The sequence below is a fragment of the Gymnoscopelus braueri genome, assembly GCF_963280865.1.
Source record: "Gymnoscopelus braueri genome assembly, chromosome: 7".
Lineage (NCBI taxonomy): Eukaryota > Metazoa > Chordata > Actinopteri > Myctophiformes > Myctophidae > Gymnoscopelus > Gymnoscopelus braueri.
In genome coordinates, this window is record NC_137608.1 from 20,026,489 (window position 1) to 20,041,622 (window position 15,134).

General features: G+C 41.8%; 1 protein-coding gene across 1 annotated transcript in view; it reads right to left on the reverse strand.

The window, feature by feature from the left end:
- Window positions 1-5,526: 5,526 nt before the first annotated feature.
- Window positions 5,527-15,134, reverse strand: part of tmem8b (transmembrane protein 8B) — a gene marked incomplete at its 5' end in the record, with an annotated part of 29,964 nt that continues 20,356 nt past the window's right edge. Inside the window, 2 exons of the mRNA XM_080432959.1 lie at window positions 5,527-5,935; window positions 13,175-13,291. Of these exons, the coding sequence (XP_080289085.1) occupies window positions 5,600-5,935; window positions 13,175-13,291 (453 nt within the window). The 3' untranslated portion in view covers window positions 5,527-5,599. The remainder of the gene's footprint in view (window positions 5,936-13,174; window positions 13,292-15,134) is intronic.

A 15,134-nucleotide genomic window follows, 5' to 3' on the forward strand; every position in this document is an offset into this window, starting at 1 on the left:
TGCATGGACGAAGGATCATCAGCATCTAATCACATGCAGTACCACAGGCACAATGAGGAGGAGCTGATGGAGAATGTGCGGAGGATAGACGCGGGCCATGGCGATAACAACTCAAAGATTCCCTGCGGTCACAGCAACCAGATGTTGTGGAGATGAGGGAAGTCCATGTTCACGGGGGCACGCCAGAGGTCCTCCCCGATTGTGTACAGTACTAACAGCACTCACTGCTCCTAATAATTAGGATGGGTAAATGCAGACGACAAATTTCACTATGTGCAAATATACAGTGACAAAATTACCCCAAAGGAGTGGGGACCGAATTATTATTATTATATGATGAAATATGAGATATGGCGAGGTCTGGCAAGTCACCATCTCAGGGTACAAGAAGGCGAAAGAGGGATAAGTTGCCAGGACAAGCACAGAGGAGACAGTTACCACCTGGTTCATTCACTTTTGCAACCTGCTTGGCAGTGCTCCAGAAGTGGAAGGTGCCGATTAGGACAGGAGATCCCTGAAAGGATGTGTAATGGCGCTTTGATGAAGAATGACAAACCAGACCTGTGGCTATACTCCGGCATCTTCCCTATAAACCAGGCAGGTAAGGTAACCTACTGTATCCCCCACAGGCAACCACAGGGGTATTAGTCTGTCAAGATGCACAACAGGATTGAACCTGAACCGCTCAAATTCCGAAAAAGGATACTGGAGCGGAGAAGACCAGTAAGCTGGCCAGCCTTATGGCAGAGCAGAGTGTGTTTACTGTGTAGCAGCTTTATGAAAGTCTGTCTGAGGCTGACCAAATAGTATTAGTAATATGTTCATACTTAACGCAATGCTGATATACAAAATAGTCTGGTCAGATTAATGATGGCATAAAATTAGTAGCATGCCTTTTTCTAGTTTTGCATTCAACTACATACAGTATATGCATTCAAGTATGATCTTTATAATAATGTACATTAATGTATGTTATGTAAGTGTGTGTACATCTATCTACACACAGTAGTAGGACAAGCACCATGCCACCCCCCCCCCCCAGCCACAAACTGTTCAAACCCCTACAACGACGAGGCCGGGCAATACAAGACAAAGACACTTTGCAGTTTGCACCTTAATCCCAATGCACTGGTTTTTTTCTTTCCTTTTTTTTCACACCTTAACTAACGTCCATAGCATTTCAGGTGGTACAGTATATATCTGCTATGCTCACGCACCTTTATGTCTTACCTCAGGTACTATGTGTATATATATGTAGATAATTTATTTTGTATTTTTATTGATTGATCTCTCTTCCCCCTTGCCCCCCTTCTTATTCCTCCCTTTCTTTTTTATGGAAATAACTAAAACGATGGAGCTTGCTCAAAAACTAATTTCACCCACTGTTTTACACCTGTAGACCTGTGATGTGACTGACAATAAAGTCAGATAGTAAGATAAGCTAAAATTGCTCTTGTACTGCAGTAGATTATGGTGAGGTGTCAGAGTAATAATCCTATAGATATGTTAGTTTGGAATCCATAAATTCAAACAAGTACTTGCCTTGAATTTGTGTGTATTGGAAATCCACTGTTAAATATTTCAATATCTGACACTCTGTGGCTTTTTGGTATAGTGCTCCATTCAATGCAATGGAATATTGAGGGCCTTCTTAAAATAACTACCTTGACTTTTTAAATCTGCTCTGAGGAAGGCTGAGGCATTCAATAAAAAATAATGTGTATCTGAGCCAGTCTTGCATCCTTTATTTTGGAGTGCCGCTTTTTCCACTTCGGTGGTATTTGAACCTAGTTATATTTATAGCTGAGCACCCACTGCCTAAACAAAAAGGCATCCAGAGGAAGCGCACCTGCTTTTTTTGTAAACTTCCATTACCCTACCTTTTATTTGAAGGACAGTGAAGAAAATGTACATGATGAAATACATATACGTGTTAATCTTGATTTCATATTTCAATTATACAAAATGTTTCCCTTTTAATATCATTCAAATCATCTAAACTATCAGTTTGGACCTAAAATGGAACCTGAGTGAACTTGTTTCTTTTTGTTTTAGTTTGTTTCAGGTTTTATCCAAGGGCTGAAAAATGCTCAAACATCTTCCACCAGGTTATGCTCTGTGCTCTTGACAGTGGATATTCAGCTGCATGTAAGATGGCACTAGTAAAATAAAAACTTTTAAGCCACAATAAGGCTCTCTGTACAAAACCTAATTGCTTAGGGCACGGCATCCTTGCCAGATCCTGAATCTATCCTTAACCTCACTAATCCCATGCTTAACCATACTAACAGTGCCTAACATAAACTAAAAATCACACAAAGCTCATACCTAATCTCAACCATAACAGCGATAACCTTAACGGAAATTAAAGAATAAAACCACACCAAGCTCATGTCTAAACTTAACCAGCTGCAAACTATAATCATTTGGCATTGAATGTGTATGACAGCTGAATATCATTAATAGTCCTGAAGGATGGACAATTTGAAGCTAATGTCTTGGAGAGTCAATTTCGCTATAGATGTGGGAGGGGAAAGGCAGTTGAGAATCAAAGCTCTTACTTTGACCTTGGAGTTACACCAAACATACTGTTCTCTCATTCCAAATTGCAAGTTTTCCAAATATGTTTTTTTATGAGGTTACTTTGAAAATCATGTTGAAGACGCAAAAACTATTGTCTTATCTGTTAGACTGCTTATTCAGTCGATATAATTAACCATATTCTTTTACTCTAGGTGTATTTTTCCTCTGACAGGAAGAGAGTAGAGAGGGAAATTTACAGCAAAGACTGTACCGTAAGTGCCCTTCAGTAACACATCATCATCATTGTTTCTAAGCTGTTCGGGGAGTTTCCAGCTCAAGAAATGGTTTATTATATTATATATAGCTCCAACAATGATAATCCTCATCAAAATGAGGATTTTATAAAAACTACAATCATTACTCTTTTTTATTTTGTATTATTAAGCTTAAAATGTTTATGTTTGCATTCAGTGTATGTTGCTACCACACAAAGGTATTATACCTTATGAAACTGATCATACAATACAACTAATCTGTTTGGTGCGGTGGATTGTGTGTAGGCCACATGATGATGGGGCCCTATCTTGTGCCGAAAAGTGCAGCACAGTTACAACCGTCATAGTTGTCACCAGCACCCACGTTGTGTAAGTACCAAATGTACTCCCCTATCCACCCTCGTGCCTATGGGTGTGTTGATCTTAAAATTAGGTGTGGTCAGGCTTTTAGGTCGAGTGAGAAAAGTCAGAAAGGGATTACGCCTTAGTCCAGCTCTAGACTGGTTGATGTACAGTAGTACCTCCCCGAATAATTTCCCCACTATTTAAAGAGCAAATTAGATATTGACCTATAGTACAGGCAGGTTTACAACGCACACACACTGCAATCAAAATCCATCTGAATGCAACACATCACTCATGTTCAAAAATCATTTGTGGGCCACATTATTATCCATATATTGAATCAGCACCAGCCAATTTGCTGTGCTGGGTGTCACCAAAACGTAAATTGTTTTCATGCTCAGAAACGGCAGATAAACCATTTTTCAAGCACTTGATTTTTCATTATACCTAGCTCTGCGTTTTTACTCAGAGATGAGCGGTGAGGAGAGAGAGCAACAGAGATAAAGAGAGAAAGAGCATTTATTTCAATAAATAGCCTACACTTTGTTGCTGATCGAAAATATGTTCAAAAACATTTTTGATCTTTTTTTATCTCCTGACATCATTATATTCTCACTACTCCCGTAGATGGTTGCGTGATTTTACTTCACACATGAGCATATCTATTTCCTCAGCCGAAAACCGCTCACTTTTCTGTGTTTTTAAATAGCAATGTGCCATGGTGCAGGCGCACATGGCTCGAATGGGAAAAGACTCTATGATTGGTATTTCATGTTATGCCCAAAACACACCCATCAGAGATTGAATAAAACGTTTTGCGCCTTCCGCTGTACTTTAAGCCCAGATTGTCCAACATGAAGTTGGACATGCCCCTAAGGTATGGCCCATGCAATGCCACCTTGTGCCATCGACCATCTAAAGATAAGGCCCATGGTCTGTGTTGCATGTCATGTTAATCTCATTGTAATTCTGAGAGAAGACAAATTAGAAGTTTTTTGAGTTAAATTAATGCAGGATTTTACTAAGGGTAAACATTTCTTCATTCAGCATATGCTTTGGGTTTGTGATTCTGGCGTGCAAAGCCATAACTTGCATAAAGGAATTAATTCTTTTTTTTTTGTTCTCAATATTATTGAACTTGATATTTTTCTTATATTTCTTAATGTTTACATAAGGTTAAAAAGTGCTGTAACGGCTCTAGACACAAGCATATCAATTCTAAACAAAATAGGCTAAGTTACAGTGTATCTACAATATGCTGTAATGGACATGAGCACTTCTGTGTCTGGACTGTTGCTGTACGGTGTCGTTAAATATAGTAGAATTATTTATTTCCTGCTCCATTCGTGAGAGGATGCTGTTGGCAGATTCACCGCCTGGATACCAGTGACTTCCATTAGACCTGAAATTGCAATATCATGTCTTTCTGTGAGGGTTCACTGCCCCCAATACATTGAAGCTACAGTATGGAAGCAAATGTAAGGCTGATTTAAAGAAAGAAAACATTTATTGTTTATGAATCCAGTGTCAGACAGATCCTGGCAGAAAGAACAGAGAAGTTGAGGTCTTGGGTGTGAGGTCTAAAAATAATCCTGCCTCCCGCTCTCTTCCATCAGGCAGCTGGACTTTGGAATTGTTCCTGTTAAGAGCAATCAGCACATTTGTGTAAAAGCGAATACATTACAATTGCAAAAAAGACAATCTAACATTCCACATGACTACTAGATTTACATTTGAACGTCTGTGATGCCAATTGTGGTTTATACATACTATATTATAAAAATGTACAGAATAACATTGTTTTGTGTCTCAGTGCAAAAGATATTCCAAAAGAATATCATAAAAGCCGTGCCCTTGTTAATGGTTCGCAAATCTCCCCCCTGTCTGCGCCCAAACCGTAAAATAGCTGGCCTTTTTTAGGAGACCGTCAATAAATAACCAACATAACCAGTTTTACAGTCACCGTCAAGTAGCAGCAGTGTTTCAGCTTTGACTTTAAATACATATTCACAAACAGCGTGTCACTGTACACCCACAATTCATTAGAACAACTTCAACAATGGATTAATAATTACAGCAGTGTTGATAATAATTACCATGACAATAACAGCAACCAAAAAAACTAAACAAAACAAAAGAGTCAATGTGTCGTATTTGCGTTGACGTATTTACATTTGCGTATTCAAGTTCTGTGGCTTATTTTCCCATGTGTGAATTATTTTCCCCCCAAGTAAAAGAAGGCAATGAAGGGCTGATTTATACTTAGTTGTGCGCCGGAGTCGTGCACCAAAATAGCCGATCTACAAGCTCAGAACATGGAGCAATGCGCCACATTGTGAGCTTGTAAATTGGCTATTTTCGGTGCACGACACAGCGCGCAACCAAGTATCAATCAGGCAGAAGTGTCTGTAAGGTAACGAGGGGGCTGGGAGAGGGTGGCAGGGGGTGGAGGTTTATCAGCTGGTACAGATGCTGTTGATGGAGATGATAGCCGGGTCCACCAGGCCCATCTCCTCGTGCTCGTTCACGCACAGCTGATAGCCGCAGCCCCGCCTGCGCTTCAGCGGGGTGACCTTGGCGTCGGGCTTGGCGCGCGGGGGAAGGAGGAAGCCCACGCTGCCCGCAATCAGCATGTGCCAGATGCTGTGGATGTAGAAGTAGTTCTCCTCTGTCTCCACGAAGGCATACAGTGCCACGGCTGAAACGGCGATCATGGTCCCCGGGAAGAGGAAGAAGACCCAGCGCTTCCAAGTCGGGGGGTAGCATCGCCGCCGACGGATGGTACGCACAGTCTGATGGGCCGGGGAAACAAACAGACACACGCACACGCACACGCACACGCGCACACACACACACACACACACACACACACACACACACACACACACACACACACACACACGCACACACACAAATAATCTGGTTTAGAGTCGTGTCCTGCTCCTTTCCCTATACTGTTTTTAGAGTGTTTTCTTACTCATTTTTTCAATTTTCTCCCAATTTAGGCATTGCCAGTTGCCCACTGTGTACTGTGGTCCCCGTCACTGCCAACCCCCACTGTTGGCCAAGGGAGGGTGTATACTACTTCACCATGTGCCCGATACAAATGGAGTTGCCAGCCATGGACACGATTCCCTGTCGGCTTCCCACCCACGAACAAACACCAATGCCATTTGTGTTGGTTGGAGCACCGGGCCAAGCTGGAGGCACCACTGCTGAGAATCAAACCCTGCAGGTATCTGCGGTGTAAATATTTTAACTCTCCACCACCCAGGCGCCCCGTCCGTGTCCTACTCGTTTTACATAATTCCACGTCTCTAAACCTTGTGGACTTTTGTGGACAGCTGCTTTAGAGAGGCAGGTTAGAAAAAGGTTTACACAGAGATCTGAGATATGCTAAATATGGCTCAACTACTTATTACCAAGATACTTACAAAGCAGGTAAACGTCTGATTTCTTATACTGTAAATTCACAATTCCATTATACAAATATTAGCGAGCGAAATTCTTGTTTTTTTTGCTTAGATCTGCTATTTTCATAATTGTTTTTATTATTAAAGTTGATTTTTTATAGATTTTGACAAATGTTGTAAAGATTATTTGCCACAATAGGGATGCCAGTGTTAATGTGATTAATATGCATTTTAATTACATTATTGCTTGACAGTCACCATTTCCCAAAGGGAAATGCATGTATTTGGCTTTTTTTTTGCAGAAGCAGGGCTAAAAAAAAAAATATGACCAGAGGGGACATCAAAAGGAGAGGCATGGATTTCCCCCATAACCCCCAGGAAAATGAACTCGGAAAGCATGCATCCACATACAGTATATGTAGGTACTAGAGTGGTTCTCAACATGTGGGTCAGGACCCTCAGGGGGTGGGGTTTTTGGGGTGGGGTCCCCAGATGACAGTGAAGTGACAATTTAAGGACTTTTAAGACCTTAAAGAAAAAGACCATTGCTGCATCAAAAGTAATCAACAAATTATACTATAAAACCTGGTCCAACATTGGCCAAATTGTCAAGTAATATAAGAAAGAGTCCAAAATTGTGAAAATAGACGATCTACAAGCTCACAACGGCTCGCGTTGCGAGGTCGTTGTGAGCTTGTAGATCTCATTCCAAGTGCTTGTCAGGGTTGGGGGTCCCCAGTTCATATATGATTATTTTGGGGGTCACAGCCTGAAAAGGTTGAGAACCACTGCGCTAGAGCACCTGTTATTTCGAAGATCAGGAAATCCTAAATGATAAACCAATGAATCACTGCACAGGAAAGGTCATTCTACTTTTAATGAAATCAGTACCTATAGGCCAGCACCTCTTGGAGCGGCAGACTGAAGCAAACACTTTGCAGCATATATAATATACAGTATAGTGAATTAATATACTGTGTACATGCAGCAGCAGCACCATGATGCAAACACTGGCAGCATATAATATAGTGTATTAATATACATGCAGCAGTGGCAGCATATGATGCAAACAAACACTGGCTGCATACCATCGCTGACAGGCGGAAAAGGTCATGTCTCACCTATAGACAAAGGATCTGACACGAATTTTGACCGGATGGTCAAGATTCAATTTATCCCCTGAGGAAGCAGGCAGGCTCTATTAGCTCAATGGTAAAAAATGTCAGCCCTTGCGCAGGAAACTGGGTTCAAATCCGGGGTAGAAGAGGAAAGTTACATACTGTTGTACAGTGCAGATTTAACTTACAAAAAAAACACACCAAGTTGAAATATGGACATACAGGGTTTCTGCCCGAATGCAAAGATATAATATATTGTTGCTGTTGGGTGGAAACCTTGTATGTCCAAAACCGTTCCTTTTTTATAATTATAAAAAAAGAAAATGTGAAGAGCCAATCTACAAGCTCACAATGCGTCGCCATCATGAGCTAGTAGATCGGCTATTTTCACTACTTTTGCGTGACACTCTTGTATGATGAAGTAGGGCATTATTTTAAGAAAAAAAGAAACAAAATGAAATTTGGAGATACAAGGTTTCTGCACGACATCGGCGATATAGTATATAAATATATGCAGCAGCAGCAGTATGAAGCAACGCTTTGCCAGCAGCATGCAGTATGTGATGGCCTTTAAATGGACCGCGTGTTGTGATGCTTTTTTCAAACAGCAGACTGACAGCTGGTTACAGCTGGGGCATACGACTGCCGTGTCCTGTGAACTAACGCATGCTTCAAGTATACTATGTACAATTACATACTGTATAAAGCGTCGAGTGCCTGTGTGTATATGGGATGTGTAAACAATATGAATAGTGTGTGTGCGCGCCATTGTGTGAAACAGGCAACAGGATTTTAGTGTCCATAATAGGCGAGAACTCGTAAATATCAGATCTACAGCGTTTTCAAAAATATCAGAAAAATGTTTAGACATTTTGAAAGATATGTATTTTTTATGTTTTTAATTTTGAAAATAAAGACTATTATTCTGTCTGAACTTACATAGACCACCTGTGGGTACTGTATTCCACTCAACAACAGTTGGCAGGTATCACACAGACCTTATCGACCTTAGTCCTTTCATGCACATGTCTCTTCTGACTGTCTAAAAAAAACAGGGCTATTTAGTGTGATAGATTTGAATGTCATACCAAGCGTATCTGATTTAGAGCGCTTGGCACCCCTGAAAAGCGCTAGACACCCTGTGCCCTCTGCTTGACTGATCTAATTTGGTTGTGTCTGCGGGAGCACTCAGTGTGCCCGGCTTTGCGGAAACATGACAAGCTGATGTGAAGGGGCCTTCATAAAATGTACGATGCTCAGAATCTGGAAGTACGACACTGAAGAAGGCTGAAATGCTGACGTACAGTGGCAAAAAGCTGAGCAAGTAATTTGACTGACTTCCCAAGTAATGAAGGCAGATACATACTAAAAGGTGCACCACACAGTGTTTTGGAATTTAACTCTGAAAGTGTAAAAAACATAATACTGTTCATTAGCATTATGCCCATTTGACTAGGTCTGGGCAACAGGCTATATCGATATTATATTGTTATCGTAATATGAGACTAGGGGCTCTATTCAGAGCCAGATTTGAACAAACCACTAATTAGGGATTTCGGACTAGGCAAGAGGCGTTTCCCCGCAAAATTCGGTATTCTATGGCACCCCCCTCACCCGCCAAACACCTGAGCTACCCGTTACATTATGCATAGGTGTGGTTTGGGCGTTACAATGATAAAACCAATCACCGTGCCATGGCCATTGCCTTTAAGAGAAGACTGCGCTAGCCGTCATCCCGATCCAATATATGCTCTAGCCTATCTACCTGTCTGCACTGTTGCCTGGTCTGATTATTATAAGCCACATTGGGCTTGTTTTCCTTCTTTTTTTTTATTTTATCCAAATACATTTTTATATTAATTTGTAGCCTATTGTGTTCACAATAAGCTTGTCATATTAGTCAGATCCGGAATAGTATATGAAAGCCATTTAAAATATGTATACTATTGGTACACACTGGCTGCTCCCAAATAATTAATTACATCATGTTGCGACAACGCTCCTACGTGGTACACAGACAAACAGTAGCACATGGGTATAATAAATTGGACAGTTTTAGGAAAGGTCTATAGCCTATGTACTCACGTTGGCTGTTATCGTTCTATTTCCACCGTTCTAATGGATTCCAGGGGTGTGTAAACATCTCTGAAGTTGCTCCATAGTTTCCTCTGAAGTGACGCAGTTAAAGTTAACTTACATCCATATTGTCCCCGTTATCTTTCATCATCCACCTTTGTTCAGTAATCCCGAACAGAGCTAAACTTTAAGTGTACATCAATCAAAGCCTCTCAAACCCAGACACATTGCTGCGATGCGTATGTGCGTCGCCTACCCAAAATAACAGACATACAAGCTATCAACGGCGCTGCATCATGTCGTGTCGACAGCTTTAAGATCTGTTATTTTGGACAGCATACAATGAGGCGCGCGCGCGCCACGGAGTAGCCTATCACTAAACCAAAAACATTACATTACGTGGTCAACAACATAGCCTACTAGACATGTAACTTGCTTGGAGCTTTTAATGCAGTGGTTCTCAACCTGTGGGTCGAGACCACAATGGAGCACCCAACGCCTGGCGAGCTTGTAGATCTGCTATTTTCACAATATTTATCTGTGGAACCGAGTCAAACAAAATGGGGGGGTCCCCAGTTCAAATATGGTTATTTTGGGGGGTCATGAACGTAGCGTTTACGCGGGGAATATAATAATAATATAGCAGGCTAATATATATAATATAGGCTATAATATAATATTCACCCGCACGTCCCGCACGTCCCGCAGAATGGGTTTAATGAGACAGCAGCCAAAATGAAAATCACACTATGATCCGATCATCTTATAAAAAATGTAAGTGCTTAAGATTTTAGCCCAAACCCAACGGGACCCGACCCGGCCCGTCGGCACCGGGTGAGCTGGGTCTACGTTTTTTTTTTACATCCAAATAAATTCACATATTAATTAATTTGTAGCGTAGGCTATTGTGTTCACAATAAGCAACTTGTCATATTAGTCAGATCCCCAAGAGTATATGAAAGCCATTTAAAATAGTTATATATTCCTACACAGCTGATGCCAAATAATTAATCAACAGGGCAGCGCAACGCTAAAGTAGCCTAGGTCAAATCAATCACTGTCTTGTCATGACGCAGCAGTAGAGAGCCCCCTTTAAAGTTTAAACCATAACATGACATAAATAATGGATCTTCAGAGCTTTCTTCATGTCTTTTTCACCTCAAAGTAAATGTTGGATTACTTCTTCAAATGAAAGCACAGGCAGCGGCCAGAAGGTAACAGTGGATGTGATTTCTCCATTGCAAAAATGATTACGGTTATTCTATGAAACATATATTTCATAGAATAACCATAATCATTTTTAAAATGGTTATGGGGAAGTGTATATATTTATATAGCCCTATTTGCTCCAAGCTGTTTTTTAAATAAAATATAGACTGTTAGGGTAGAATGACTCCTGTTCTTAACGAATTACCAAGATTTAATGAGAAATAAGGCTTCTTTAGAAAAATGACTGGGCTGGGTCTAATTTGTCAATTATTAGTCGAGCCAGGCTGAAATATTTAGGGGATATGAAAGCTCTATTTAGTAGTTTGAAGTGCTCATGTGGCTAGTTGCTTCTTTTTGTTTTCATAGACCTGCGGACTGCGGTTGCTTATTTCTCTCCAAGGCTGGCAACATGGCTCATGGTCCAACGCACAAAGCCATTGTAGTGTCTGTGTGCACTTGACGGGTGATTTTATAAACCAGCGGGTGCTTTTAGAATCCACTATCCCCCGTCCCCAAGCCGTACCCATGTGTGGGTTGAGAATTTCAATGTGGGGGATATAGCAACAACACGCCCACGGGCACACCTCCACGCGCAAATAACGGCGTCGGCATAATGGTGACGGGTAGAGCAGGTGCTAGAATAACCTATTGGGGCGGCGCAGGTCCATTATCCCGATTTAACGGGGAATTTTTGGCCACAGAATGGGGGCCCTAGATGTCCTCTAGGATTTGGGATATTGTGATTTCCTGCTTTTAATTACTTAAGCCCTATTTCATACTTTTCACAACGTGTCACATGCAACGCTGCATTGCAGTTTGTATGTAACGTTGCTGTTCGTGTATGCTATTGCTAATACCATTCGGTACAGAAATCACAGGGCCTTCTCTTGTATGCCTCTTTATACAGAATGTCATGCAGACTCACATGTTTGTGAGGATCGTATTACAGACTATGAAAAGGCTTAGCTGCATGCTCTAACCAAAAAAGTATAATTGTGTAGGATAATTGTGGAGTTAACAGATGTCAGTTACTCTGATTGAATTACAGATGAGCCACAGCCTTGAGAAAAAGAGTGAAAGGCTACAGCTTTGGGTGATTCTGCAAAAATGTCACAAAAGACTGTACAAGACTTTTTCGGAAGGGCTGTTGTTAATCTCTGAAGAAAATACGGAATCTTTTGTACTGTAGGCTACCTTTGGTACTGTATCAAAGCTAGAGGGCTTATGCTGTGGAACTGAATAGCACTTCATCTTCCGCAGTTTTCTCAGCTCACAAAAGGGGCAGCTCTCCGAGCTACAACTCCCACACTATATTCAGCACAAGGCTTTTTCTGGCGAGGCCAGAGACCTTGTATCCAAACTCATGTTCGAGCTTTGCCGCTAAAGCATATTTTTTTCCTCCCAAACTGCGCCTGAAAGACTATTATTTTTTATCTTCTCAGTTGAGGGAGCACATTATGACTCGGAGAGCATTCTGTGAAAGTACAAGCTGACTTATAATGGAACTACAACGCATGACTAATACCCACAAGCTGCGGAACATTTAAAGCTCCCTCTATGCTAATGTGGGATGGCTTCAATGGTCAGAAAACCAATAGTTTCCAACCTGCACACGCACCCGCTGCCCCTGCAACCCTATGTGACTGATTAAGTCTGTACGCCTGCCATGTCGCACGTCACAAGATCAATGGGAAGGACAATGAAGACACTCCTCATCTGCATTCTGAGACCTAGTGCTGGACTGTGACTTGTAGGACACCCATGACAAGTTGGACTTTCCTTTCCTTACCCGTGAAAATTGTGGTAATATTTTCACATGTCACATTTTTTATTCTCAGAGAATGTTTTTAAAACCAACCCTGCGATATTTACTGTATGTTTTTGTACTGTACAAGATTTATTAAAATGATACAGTTTTCACGTCCTGTGTTTAAAACATAATTATTATGTTGTATGATTTTGCAAGCATGCATACGGTATGACAGATCTGTAAAAGGTGAATTCAGGGATTCGCCATCACCACTCAGGGATGAAAGTATTTTAATTGAAGACATGATTAACCAGTTGAACCCCAGAGATTTGGTGTATGGAGGGGGGAATAGCACACCAAGTACAGTTGCATCTCAGGTCCCTTTTACTACATACAGTATAGAGGGTTTAAGTGTTTAATGGTTAATGAGCAGGACATCTACTGTACAGTATGTGTTAAACTCACCCACGCCACGGCCATGATGCCCAGAGCAAATAGGCTGGGGCCCAGCAGGTTCCACAGCCCATGGCGGTCCAGCTGCAACGCCATGGACAGAGACATTGCCCCCAGCAGGTACAGCACCTTGGGAAAGACCGCACAGATCAACAACGGCCTTCCTCTTTCTGAAGGACATTACACTATTTACTTATATTAAAATGAATACATTTTTAAATTGGGTTTTTGGTGATATACAGGTACTGTATAGAAACACGCACGCACGCACGCGCACACTAAGGCATTCACGAATAGTGATTTTTAGCATTCGAATTATTCGACCTATAAGTATTCGAATATTCGATTAATCAATTTGATTATAAAAAATAAAATATATATATATATATATATTTTTTTCAATGGCATTGATGACTCGACTCAAGGAATGCGAGTTGACGTCACACCAGAGCTCACAGCTGAGTGTCTGCTGTAGAAAAGCCACAAAAAAAATAATCTAAAAAATAATAATAATCGAATAGTGGTTTGATAGTTGAATAGTCGGTTTGATAGTCGAATATTCGAATATTCGAATATTCTGTTAATGCCCTAACGCACACGCACACACACACGCACACACACGCACACGCACACGCACACGCACACGCACACGCACACGCACACTATAGTATATTGTGGTAGCACTTGCTATGCATCCTATGTGTATAACACATCATGAACATACTTATAAGGTATATATTTTAAGATGACATATGCTACAGGCAACCTAAAAACTATAGAGCCTGGGCTCTCTATTGTTCTGTGTCCTGGGCAGAGGCAGATTTATGTTCTCTAGAGAATAGAAGAGGATGGGGGGTGGGGGGGGGGGGGTATTGTTGCACATTGCAGGGAAGGGGGATATTGGAGAAGAGGAATATGTGTGTTCTACCAGTCTCCTGTTCTAGACAACAAAAGAGCGAGGGGGTATTGTAGAAGAGGTGGGCTATAGAAGAGAGATGGGGGTAGTGGAGAAGAGGATGGGGGTATTGAAGAAGACAGATGGGGTAGAGGAGGGATTGGGATATTGTAGAAGAGAGATGGGGTATTGTAAAAGAGAGATGGGGTATTGTAAAAGAGAGATGGGGTATTGTCAAGGAAGGATGGGGGTATTGTAGAGGAGAGATGGTGTATTGTCAAGGAGGGATGGGGGTATTGTAGAGGAGGGATGGGGGTATTGTAGAGGAGAGATGGGGGTATTGTAGAGGAGGGATGGGGGTATTGTAGAGGAGAGATGGTGTATTGTCAAGGAGGGATGGGGGTATTGTAGAGGAGGGATGGGGGTATTGTAGAGGAGAGATGGGGGTATTGTAGAGGAGGGATGGGGGTATTGTAGAGGAGAGATGGGGGTATTGAAGAGAAGAGATGGGGGTATTGTAGAGGAGAGATGGGGGTATTGTAGAGGAGAGATGGGGGTATTGTAGAGGAGAGATGGGGGTATTGTAGAGAAGAGATGGGGGTATTGTAGAGGAGAGATGGGGGTATTGTAGAGGAGAGGTGGGGGGTATTGTAGAGGAGAGATGGGGGTATTGTAGAGGAGAGATGGGGGTATTGTAGAGGAGAGATGGGGGTATTGTAGAGGAGAGATGGGGGTATTGTAGAGGAGAGATGGGGGTATTGTAGAGGAGAGATGGGGGGTATTGTAGAGGAGAGATGGGGGTATTGTAGAGAAGAGATGGGGGTATTGTAGAGGAGAGATGGGGGTATTGTAGAGGAGGGATGGGGGTATTGTAGAGAAGAGATGGGGGTATTGTAGAGGAGAGATGGGGGTATTGTAGAGGAGAGATGGGGGTATTGTAGAGGAGAGATGGGGGTATTGTAGAGGAGAGATGGGGGGTATTGTAGAGGAGAGATGGGGGTATTGTAGAGGAGAGATGGGGGTATTGTAAAGGAGAGATGGGGGTATTGTAGAGGAGAGATGGGGGTATTGTAGAGG